The sequence below is a fragment of the Merops nubicus genome, unplaced genomic scaffold (assembly GCF_000691845.1).
Source record: "Merops nubicus isolate BGI_N331 unplaced genomic scaffold, ASM69184v1 scaffold35584, whole genome shotgun sequence".
Lineage (NCBI taxonomy): Eukaryota > Metazoa > Chordata > Aves > Coraciiformes > Meropidae > Merops > Merops nubicus.
In genome coordinates, this window is record NW_008605551.1 from 20055 (window position 1) to 31642 (window position 11588).

At 42.4% G+C, this 11588-nt stretch overlaps 1 protein-coding gene across 1 annotated transcript in view; it reads right to left on the reverse strand.

Moving 5' to 3' along the window:
* BEND4 (BEN domain containing 4) overlaps positions 1-11042 on the reverse strand; it is a gene marked incomplete at its 5' end in the record, with an annotated part of 20972 nt that extends 9930 nt beyond the window's left edge. The window contains one exon of the mRNA XM_008939370.1: positions 10476-11042. Coding sequence (XP_008937618.1) covers positions 10476-11042 — 567 coding nt within the window. The remainder of the gene's footprint in view (positions 1-10475) is intronic.
* Between the last annotated feature and the right edge of the window lie 546 nt (positions 11043-11588).

Below are 11588 nucleotides of genomic sequence, written 5' to 3' on the forward strand. Positions count from 1 at the left end.
AGTATCTCCCGTGAGATCCCATCTCCTGTGAGGTGACAGTAAGGATGGAAGAGGCTATGATGCGTGGCTGTACTTACTGCCAGAAAGATGCCCATCACTTGGACTTGGAGGAGAGTTCACTGATACTTGGGGAACGAGAGATACTTCTGAAGTATCCTCTTCCTGCCCTGCCACTTTTTGTTTAGCGAGCTCACAGAGAACACAGTTGCCAAAGCATCATCAGTATGGAAGCTCTGGACTTCTTTGGTCCCCATGAAGCTGTGCTCAAAACACTCTAGAAGTTTGCACCTTCTTTTCTGGTTGTCTCTACTAGCAAAAGTCCTTGGAGATGACCTGATGGCTCTCAGCCATACTTCATACCTGTAATTATGTGGAACAATGTGGGGCCTGAAAGGGAATGGAATATAACGGATCAAATTTTCTAATTTTTAGGAGATGATCTCACAGCAGGATGGTATTTTACACACAGTAAGTAATTTCACTGCAGGCTATCCAAAGATGTTTTTACCTATGTTTTTCCGAAGGGATGGGACACAAACAAGAAGACAACAGGAAACTAACCTGTTGTGATCCCAGCAGATGAAGTACAGTTCTACTTTAACTGTATTCTGCTGATAAAATGCTTTCTCATTACTGGTGAGAAATATGAAGGTCCTAAAAGGTGGCTGAAGCTTATAAATACTTCTATCTTCATAAAAGCAGTAACATTTTAAACACAAAATTGTATGATGTCGTTATCCTTTCAGTGACTGGATGACTCCGAGCGCTTTTGACCTGTAAGCCATTGTACATCACAGTTAGTTGCTGGTACACTAACCTCAGCCTTTCAAACACCAGATGCTACTTGCAAAGCCAGGCTTCTTGGGCTGCTGCATTAACCGAAGCCTGAAGGAAGCCACAAAGAGGACAGCACAAGGCCAGGAGTCAAAGCTTCAGTTTTGCTCCCGTGTCCCTCTTATGGCTCTGCAAATATTCTCTTTGCCAAGAGGCAAGAGGAACCGTTTCCTCCAAACCCTCTAGCAAACATAACTTTGTAAGAGCCAGTGGCTCCCAACTATGAGGATGAAAAAAAGAATTTAAACCTACTAGCTTATTTATTTTCTATTTGTTTGACTTTGATGTGGTCTCTGGAGAGTTAATAAGATCATAACCCTGAGAAAGGATTCTCTGCAGGCTTATGCACATACCCACTATCACTGACAACACCAACAGGGATCTGTGCCTACCATAACCAATAGGAAAGACGCTAATGTCAAAATAACATTTGCTTGTTATGATTTTGTAGAAAGCCTGTAGGGAGGCAGTAATTTTCCTGCCCATTAGGAAGGAGTTTCCATGACCTTTACTTTCTGAAGGTGACAGTGTCTCCGAAAAGACACTGGAAGTGGCAAAACAACCTTGTCTGCCGTGAATGAAAGAATAGCAAGGTCTCTGTAGAAGATAAAGGGCAAGGAGAAGGTGCTACAGGGGACTTAGCGTGCTGGGGGAGGCTGGTTTTGCTCAGATGCTAAGCAGTGACTAAGCAGGACACGTGTAAGAGGTGGCAGGTCTTCACTGTTTATTGACCCAAGTTAGAAGACTCCATTGTTATTCTAGGCATCTGTAGGCTGTAACAAGTGCTGCTTTGGCATAGTTTGCCACAGCTTTCTCTGCAGAGTATCCTAATTTCTAATAAACAGTCGAACAGCATGGTGGCCACCGACTGTGCCCATGACAAAAGCCAGGGTGTGATCTCACAGTCTGACCTGCCATACAGCACAGCAACTCCCCAGACTAAATCCTCTTTGCACCAGACAGCATCAGCGAGTAAAATACAGGACAACTCAAGCTGTCACGTCCCAGCAATACAGTTTCTACCCTTGGCTCATAGTTAGAGCATGTGCTATTTCACCCGCAGAAACATACACCGTATTTCCAGACTGCATTTTGTTTTCCTTTGACTGGATTTTATAAAGTTTTGGAAAATAAATGAAAATGCCTGCCATCTGTTACATACTTATAGTTAGTGGTGAAGTCATTCCTCTGTCTTCTCTTTGCTATTGTCTACACCGATCTTCCCAAGATACTGGGCTCATGCTAAAAGAGAGGTTCCTACACCTACTTCTGGGCCTGTACAGCCAAAGACCACGCTAGCCCTTTTGGCCATGCTAGCCACCACTACTTAGCCAAAAAAACAGAAGTATCCTCCGAAAGCCTAAGTGCCCATTTTCCAGGGGGTGCAACCCAGCAGAGCGGTGTTCTCTGTGCCCCAATACAAAGCAATGCAGCACCATGTTCAGCCATGTCTGTCACTTCTCATCTTCCTCACTCACTTCTGCCCCTGCACCACTTGCAAGCTGTGAGCAATGACCGCATGCTTTCTTTCACTGATGAAAGTATTAAAAGGTCTGTGAACAGTTTCACAAAGAATCCCTCCAGAGATTCAACCGCATCGTGGCAATTTCCTGAATACAAACAGATTAGCATTTTTTAAATCACTTTTTGTACAATAATGTTATGCAACACCCTGAATATCTTCAATATGCTTATGAACCAAACTCTTCACCTCATCAAAATCGTAATTTGGCAAGATGTTGCCTGGTACTAACTTCATTATTCTCTTTTAGTACTCTATTAATTGAAGCCAGCATCAGCTGTGTAATTAGTTTGTCTGGGCTCAGTATCAGGCCAACAAACCTACAATCATCCAGCACATCTCACGTATCCTTTCCAAGAAAAAAAATCATATGGTATTTGTGTCTTTCAGTCTTCCAGAGCATCCTAAATATTCCAAAATATAAAGAAAATCACAGTCAGAGTCCTCTTTGTCCACTCTCATTTTGTTTTAGCTCCTGAAGTGAGTTGTTCAAATCTCACAATTTTGAAAACACCACACTTTGGCAGCAGCTGCCTAATGCTTCTGGTAATAAGTTGATGTGCACTTAGGGATGAAAAGCTGGCATGCCTCTTCTGCCAACTGCATACCCCAAAAAGGAGGATACTATGATCAGTAAGCAGCATACAGGCCAGATCTTTCCCTCCAATTCTAAATTATACGTGGAGGACATGAGGCGGCTGACCACCAGAGGAACAAAGACACTGATACATGAACTCACAGTGTAGAATGAAGACAAGACAGGAGCCAACCGACTTCGAAACCAGATGAACAGTCCAATTCTGAACACATGGCCATGGCCAAAAAAACAGTGCCATTATTACAGATGTAGTCCTCCCTCTGCTCCCAGTTGTGCTGGTGTCCCACCATCACTGGGAGCTCTGCCCACAATGGCTGGTCAGGGAGCCCTTCCAGCAACTGGAAACCCTACATAGTATACTCACTACATAGCTAATCTTCACCCATTTGCTGCAAGCAGAGTCAGCCTTTATGCTGGGACACCTAAAGTTAAGGGGGAGGCACCTGGTAGTGATTTCCTAATTGGTTCCCACCCAAGGTTGGCCAGGCCCTGGGTGAAAACCAGTCAGGAGGGTCTTCCCTGCCTGGTTGTGGACATCATACATATGCCAACCCTCATTCAGGGCTGGGGGTTTAGATTCCAGAATCATGGAAGCATGATTCTTCACTTCACATGGCCAAGCAGTTACTGTTCCAAGCAGCCTGCACTGCAGCCCTCCTGGCAATGCCAGTCACTGAAAGAGGGTCTCCTGACCCTGTCCTCGAACCACTGTCTTACAGCCTGGCTGGAATCAACATCCCTTTATAATTTCTAAAAAGGCTGGCAATTCTGTCACTGACCAGCAAGCTCTTGTGGCCCTGATGCTGGGAGGCAGCTGCGGCAGACAGCTGAGGTTATAGTCCCACCTGAAGCTGCTGTTGAATGTTGCCAATACCTAGAGTTATGGGGGAAATGGAAAATATTTCTAGCTGCTTATCATCATCTTGGTGTGATGGCATATACTTCACAAGTACCAGAACAGAAACAGTGAGTATTATTGACAAAACCTACTATTTCCATCTGATAATGGTCGGATGTTGTTATTAGGATGACATGTTCTTTCCTTTAATTTGCCAGGGAAAGAATGCCTCCTTGACAGAGTGCTCCAGGTTTAGTTATTAATTTTCCACTAATCCTAACCTCTGCTTTTTACTTATCACCATCAACTTCCCCTCTACTCCATTTGTTACGTTTCTAATTCTTCTTTTGCTTTCCTTCTAAGCTATCTGTTTCTGTAATCTGCATGAAATGTCCTCCTAGATAGTGTTTTGGGGCCTTCAATAGCATGTTTTTAACATTTCCCAATTATCACCCACTCTTTTTCTTCTTTTTTATTTTTTTTTTAACCTTTGGTTCTAATAATTGTTTCCAACTTTCTGTGAAGTGCCAAGAACATCTCTATTATTGGTTCGGACTGGGTGTTTGCTCATTATAAATGTTATTGGGCCACAATCACTTGTACCGGTATCTTTCAAGATGAGGGCTTTCGTTTATCCTCCCCAAAATGCAGCCTCTAGTGTAACGCACTCCAGGGCTGTTTATATTGCCAAAGCACAGTGCTATGAAGAGATATTTGGGCTTGCTGTAAACGAGGCCTATATCCAGCGTCAATAAGGTGTATCTCCAACCTCTCCCATGGCATCAGACAGCCCTGGCTCAGCTGCATGTCTCCCTGTGGTGGCCTCAGCCCCATAAGCAGACAGTGAGAAATCTGGTTATTCTGTTCAGTAACTAAATTTTGTGCTCTTTACTTAACACTGGTTACTATTCCTCCTGGTGTTTTGCACAGCAAAAGATAAATCCCTTAGCGCTCAAGACCTCACCAGCGAGGTGGAGAATTGGGAAGAGTGTCCATCTACACCCAGCGTGCTCAGACCAGCAGCTGTCAGCTCTGGCTGGCTCAGCACTGCAATGTGTCCTCCTTCGCTTGACCTTGAGCAATGCTTCACTCTGAGTTCATTGCAGGGCATTTCTAAATTGATGCTCGGCTGTCAAAAGATGTAACAAATGATAGGGAATCTGCTGACAAACCACATGGCAGTGTGAATTTCTTATAACAGTAACGGAGATGCCTTCTCTGCCCAAGATTTGGAAAAGTGTGCAGTATAACATGGCTTGGATTATTTTAGCTCATGCGCTCATTTATTTCAATAGTCACCTGAAAGTGAGCGAAAGCTGCATGGACGGGCTGTGAAGACAAGTTGTTGGAGTGCAATGAGCTGGAAAAAGAGCAAGGGGCAAGGAGAGATGCAGGTTAGTAAAGAGGAACTGATCTTGACACTCAAGACCCTACAAATTTGGACATTTGTACCTGGATGGTGAAATAAAACCAGCAGCCATTTGTAGAAATCAGAACCAGTGACAGTACACACAGAAAGGTGTTAAAGATCAGCTAAACTGACCTACAGGCCTGCCAAAAGCAAGGAAGGGAGAAAAAATGACAGCAAATATCCCATTACCTTTAAAATCCCTCTCAGTTGTGTTTTCCAGGTGGAGTGGAAAACCATTTTGCTTCTGCTAATCTGCATCTGAAAAGACTGTGTATTACTTTTAATATTCTTTTGCAAGAATATTCATTCCAGAAAGAAGAAAGACTGTGCCCCTTCTGTATGCCCCTGGAATGTACACCTCTGCCTAAACAACAGAAGAAAAGAGAAAACAAGGCAGCTGTGCTTCTCTTATTTAAGTGATGCTGCCAAACACTCCTGTGGCTTTTGTTTTTGTCTGTGTTCCTTCACTCTCTTTCTCTTTATAGAAGGTATGTCTTCTTGTCCTCCCTTTCAGCTACTGAAGTCTTCAGGGCAGGGACCTCCCCTGTGTACCCCTCCACACATTTATACCCACGGGTTTTTACCCAGAAGCATAGAGAAAACAGATTAATAAAGCCCTTGTCTGCTGCAGTTACACGAATCAGTAAGTTTTTGTACTCTGGCTGGTTTAGCAAAATAAGCTGGCACCCCCAAGCTGCAACCAAAGCTGTGCTGCAAATTCAAAGGAGTTCTTGTACCAAACACTGGGCGACTGCGCTTGAGTCTCTCTCTTCCTGAAGTAACTTCATGCTTTGAAGCAGAACAAGGCCAGAGATCAGACCAAAACATCCAGAACATCAAGGGAAACCAAAGAAGTGGTTATATGTGAACATCAAGAAAAAGGACACAAAAAAGCCAAAGGACGTGCAAAATGTTCATCACAACCCTTGATGGCTGCTTTAGCTACTCTGCTGCCATGGTAGGCTCTTTGGAAATATGATGCTCTGAAAGTATAAAAGAGACAGGATTTGTAAAAGTATCTTTTATTAGATCATCTGATATAGACAGGAAAAAGAGTCAAGCCTTGGGCACACAAAACCTCCTGGAAAACTTGTCTCTTTCAATTACATTGGTACTAACTCTACCTGCAACTCCCATTTTGCTTTGGCTACTTCCAGCCACCATGAACACCACCTCTATAGGAGATCACCTTTCTACTTTTGAGAGAATTTTCCACCCCTATCCTTCTGCTGTTTGCTGGAGTATTTTTTGCTGCTGGACTAGCAAGGTAAGAATAATTACTGTATTTATCACACAGTGTTCCGTACCTTTTCACTACTTTCAGGCTGGTTTGCCCAAAACCATGCAGCAAAACTGGGAGCACCAGGAGGCAAACCCTCACTCACAACTACAGGCCTTTGCTTTAACCACCTAGAAATATTTTCTCCCTTTCAGGCCAAAGACTGTGACAAAATCATGCTGCCAATATTGATGAAGGGGAACTGCTCAGTATCCTTATATATTAGACAGTCTAAATCCAGGTCTTACATGCAGTTTCACAAATAAGTCTTTAATTTCACTACTGGGAACATATCGCAGCCTCAGTAATTTTTATACAGAGGAAAGAGATTAGGAGTCACTTTTCTCTTCCTATAGATGGATTACTTTGCTCTACTCTTGACAGTCTCAAAACCTTAAGAAGCCAATAATCAGTTTGCTAAACTTGTTCCAGGAATTATCTAATCTTTAATTATTTTTCAAAACAAGACAAAATAACACACTGAATAAAAATATTTCTCCTCTTTTCAGTTGAACTGAAAATTGAAAATGTTTGGTTAATATTTTTGTCTCAAGAAAAATATTGGGGAAAACTGCACAAGTTGCAAGAAGTTGCATTGCTCCAAAACCAAAGCACCAAAATATTCATTTTTCTTCATTTATTCTATATCTGAAACAATTAAGATTTTACAAAATTTTAGGTTTTGTTTCGGTCAAATCAAACAGGTATTTTCTGACAAAAAAGCAAAAAAGCCAACAATGAAATCATGCAATATTTCACCCATTCTTCTCAATTTCACCCAGTTGTTCTTCTCCAGCAGTGATCTGCCAGAGTGCGGCTAGCACATGGGCAAAAAGATCCTATAGGACTGGAGGGCTTCTACAGCAACAGGGCAGAACTGAAAAATCTTATTTTCTGTGTCCAAAAAGTACAGGAGGATATGACTCCTGCAGTATTTGTTAAAAAAAGTCATTGCCTTTACAGCTGCTGAGAAAACACTCTTCTTCCTGGTAGTCTCTTTGTAAGCCATGCAAATGGTGCTTTGCAGAGCTAGAGGCAGAGTAGTACAGCAGCAACTATTTTTAGATCACAAACTCTCATGGATTTTAAAAGGGTTTTTGCATATGGAAAGTAAAAAAAAAAAAAAAAAAAAGCCAAGTATTTCAGGGAAAGGATAAAATGAATGAAAGACAGCTATAGAGCGGGAAGGAGGGGTTGGTACTTTTATCTTCCGTTGACATGGTGGCTTGTGGGAGCCTCCGTGCCCATGGGGAGGGCACAGTGCACACCTCCAACTGCCCTACGGAGGCCCCTGCCAGCCTCACCCAGCAGCTCCGGCTCACCTCCCTCAAGGATGACAGGGAAAACATGTCCCAAAATCTGCTCTTTCACCAGCTTCACTGGACAGTATGGCAGCCCCCCCGCCCATCTAGCTGCCTCCACAGTCTCTTTTACCCTGCACTGATTCCCTTGACTGGCCTGTTGGATGCCCAGCGTAAGATACATGAATGAGCAAGGAAGAAAGTTGGTGCTCTGAGATGACTCTGACGTGATAGGTGGTGGCAAACAACAATGAAACCCTCTGCAGAGGACTTGCTGGCTCCCTCCAAAGCATGAAATGTCTTGATGGGAAAAATAAGGGTACTAAGAGAACAAGCCCTGTGCCCATTTACATACAGAGTTGGGCATTTCAAGTCACAGAAAAATCTCTCCCGGCTGCTTTGGCAGCAGAAGCTCACTGGAGCAAAATGAGCACTGGAGACAAAAATAATTACACATCGCTTTAAGTTGATTTTTGATTAACCTGGCTCAGTGGTGGCTGTGGGACTGCCTGGGGAGCTCAGACGTCTTTCCTATCACTCAGCAAAATCTGAGGGAACCTTCTGTGGCCCTTAATGCGTCCCCAAACACCTGGGTCACTTTAGACTTACCTGTATACATCACCCAGCTGTATATTTTATGTTGGCTGGTGAAGACATATATCCTTGCATATTTATATTAGTTTGTCTGTTTCCTTTAATATGCTGTTAACAAGGTGCTTCATTACTCCTGGAGGGTGAAAAATTGCTATGTTTATCTAAGTTATCTCTCTTTTAAAGGGTAACTGTGATGACACAGGTAAATACTGGCTGCTTAGCCCAGAACTAATCCTAGCGTAATCTAGGCAATCACAGTGGGATTCAACTGAAAAAGAACTAAAGGATATGAATATAATTAATGCCAGTCAAAATGGCCTTATGGAAAGTGAATCTTGTCAGACTAACCTGATTGTCACTCTTTGATGAGATTATAGGTTTGCTTGAAAAAGCTGGGTTGAACAGACGTAATACACCTAGGCTCTTGAAGGGCATTTAGCTTACTACCATGACTTATCTGATGGCAAAAGCAACACCACACACCACCAGACTATAGCATAGGTGGATTAAAAACCTGCTACCGACATCTCAAGTATTTGCCACTGGGGGAATCATTGTGAATAGATATATTTCTAGCAGGGATCAACAGGGACTGACAGAAACCTCAATATCACTCAACACTTCCAACCAGAACTGCAAAGTTAATTTAACAACAATAAAAAAAATTCTGGATGCTACATTGGCGAACCAGCAAAGAGTGGGAAAAGAAGGCAGCCAAAGCAATCTGGACCACTTAGTAAATGAACACAACCAAATACAGGGTATGTACATCTAGGAAAAAACGTGTTCAGAATGAGAAGCTCGGTGGCATGACCGACGGCCAAATGACCAAGGCAACCGTGGGTGGGAACAAAGAGACTATTCACCTTCACTCAGGCAGATAGGAACATATTGCACGTATTTCCAGCACCTAAATTTTGAAGAAATGACAGAGAAAACTGTGAAGAAGGATTCAACTCATTTGTGGAGTTAAACAGCTCTGTTTACTTACTTTATCTAAGATGGAAATTAAGTCAGTTTTCAATCTGTAATACCTTCATCTGAAAAAAGCACCCAGTCCTATACAGCACTTCACTTACTGGAGCAAAGCATAAAAGTCAACAGCTAGAAGCTCATTCCAGATAGTCTGGGAGGGAATTCAGCACATGTTTTCAGCAATGTAATTAACCACAGGGGTCAAATGTCAGGGTAACACATAAAGCCACTGCTCACCAGTCTCCCAACTCAGGACTGCAGGCCTTCTGAAATATTACTTGAGTCAAATCTAAGTTATGCTTCAGAGTCAGAAAGATTACTGGGTTCAATATAGGTGACTGAATGAAAGCTGTAGGTCAGATTATAGAGCCTAATCATAATTTTTGGTCTTAAACATCTGAAGCCAGGGCCCAAGGAGTTGAAGTCCACGTGATTCCCTTTATCACAGTGTTTCCACAGTGAGAAGTCCTAAGTTTAAAGGGACAAGAGAAGTGTTTCACAGAGTTTTTCTCGAAGGTTTTCTATTAGATGGGGTTTTTCTGTCTGCTTTCTTCTCTCCAGTGCCTGCTAGCTATTGCTGAACTGGAGAAGCTGTTGTCAAGCTTTCGTTTTTTCAGGTATTTTTTGAAGATAAATGGGAGATGTATTTATGCTTCTCACTGAGCTAACAGCAATTTAAGATTCTGTTCAAGGTAAAAGCCAAATCTATTTCAGTTAACAGTATGGATGTAACTTTGAGTAGTTTAAATAATCAAAAAAGGAGCACCAAAAGGGAATTAGGTTTATAAGCTGCAATGTCACTAAAAGAACAAGAAAGATAATTAGTTATGAAAACAAATATTTGAAATTACTGTGACATACCACCTGATGTTTGGAATTTGGGATTACAAGTACATCCCGTCCTGATCACAGCTCACAAGACTAGGACTCAAGAATCATACAGACAAGTACCAGCAGGTTATTTTCCAGTGGGCACAGCTACAGAAATTTTGGCTGGAGACAAATTCCAGTGTCTGGTTATTATGATCCCAACCTTAAAAAAATCGCTAGAACTTAAATCACAGTATTACCCAAACTATTCTTATAACTGACTGACAATATTATATGGCAGGGGATAATTTACCTGGAATGCTCTCCAATTTTCTACGAAGTTCCTCATTTTCTTGTTGCAATGAAATTACCTCTTGCTCTAGCTCTTGACACCGAGGGCAGTAACCTTCTTCCTCTTCCTCCTCTTCCTCCTCTGGAAGTGTAGAAGATGATGGGTGACCATGAGATTCAGACGTTGCTGGAGATGTCCATCCACCTAAAGTGTGTACTGGAGAGGTTGAAAGTGGATCCACATCTGCCAAATGGCTGAAATCATTTACTGATGAGGTGTTCTGAGAAGGGAAGCTCCCAGAAAGCAAATAGTTCTGAAGGGAATCAGTAAAAACTCTCAGAAAGGCTGAGGTTTGTTGCTTCTTTTGCATATACTGCATCTCTATGTCTAAAATGTCTGATGTCTGACTATGGACCATTTTCCCAAGCTGACATTGCTCTTGTCTTTCACTGTAATTTGAGTTTTCCTGCTTTATGCACGAAATCATGGACTGAGAGTGGTTGTTGTCCAGTAGTTTTCCACCGCAATTTAAGAGACTTAGAACCCGGCTGCATTGCTGGGCAAAGGCATCCAGAATCATTCGACTCTCTGCAACAGAAAAAAAAAAAAGAGATGAATCACAGAAACCTAATGCAAAAGGTTATGCCAGGCAGCAGCATCTAGATGAATGTACACAACCGTTTACAGTAGCATGCACTTTATTCCTGAACACATTAAAATGATGGCTTCTGCTTTAACACTTCTGCAACACTGTGATTTAAAACAATCCCGACTTTGCTTCTATTTTGAGAGCGCCCTTGTGCCCTTGCTGTTAATCAGAAATGCATTGTGATGATAGTCACTGCTTACTGCCGTCTTCTTTCAGAGGGATTAAGACAGGAAAACGGGGAAGAAAGTACAAATTCCACCCCGTATGCTACAAGTAAGTTCCAGTCCTTCTCTGGAAGCCTATTTCAAGCTGCCAGTGGGCATTGCCTCTATATATTTGGAGGACTTTGCACTACACCTATGTCCTGCTCCTCTCCAACAAGGCTTCCAAGCCTTGTTATTTCTCCCTTTTATATTTGTTGCACTTGCCTGACGCTGGGCATGGGACACTTGATGTGATCCACCCCCAGTTAAAGGGACTTTGTT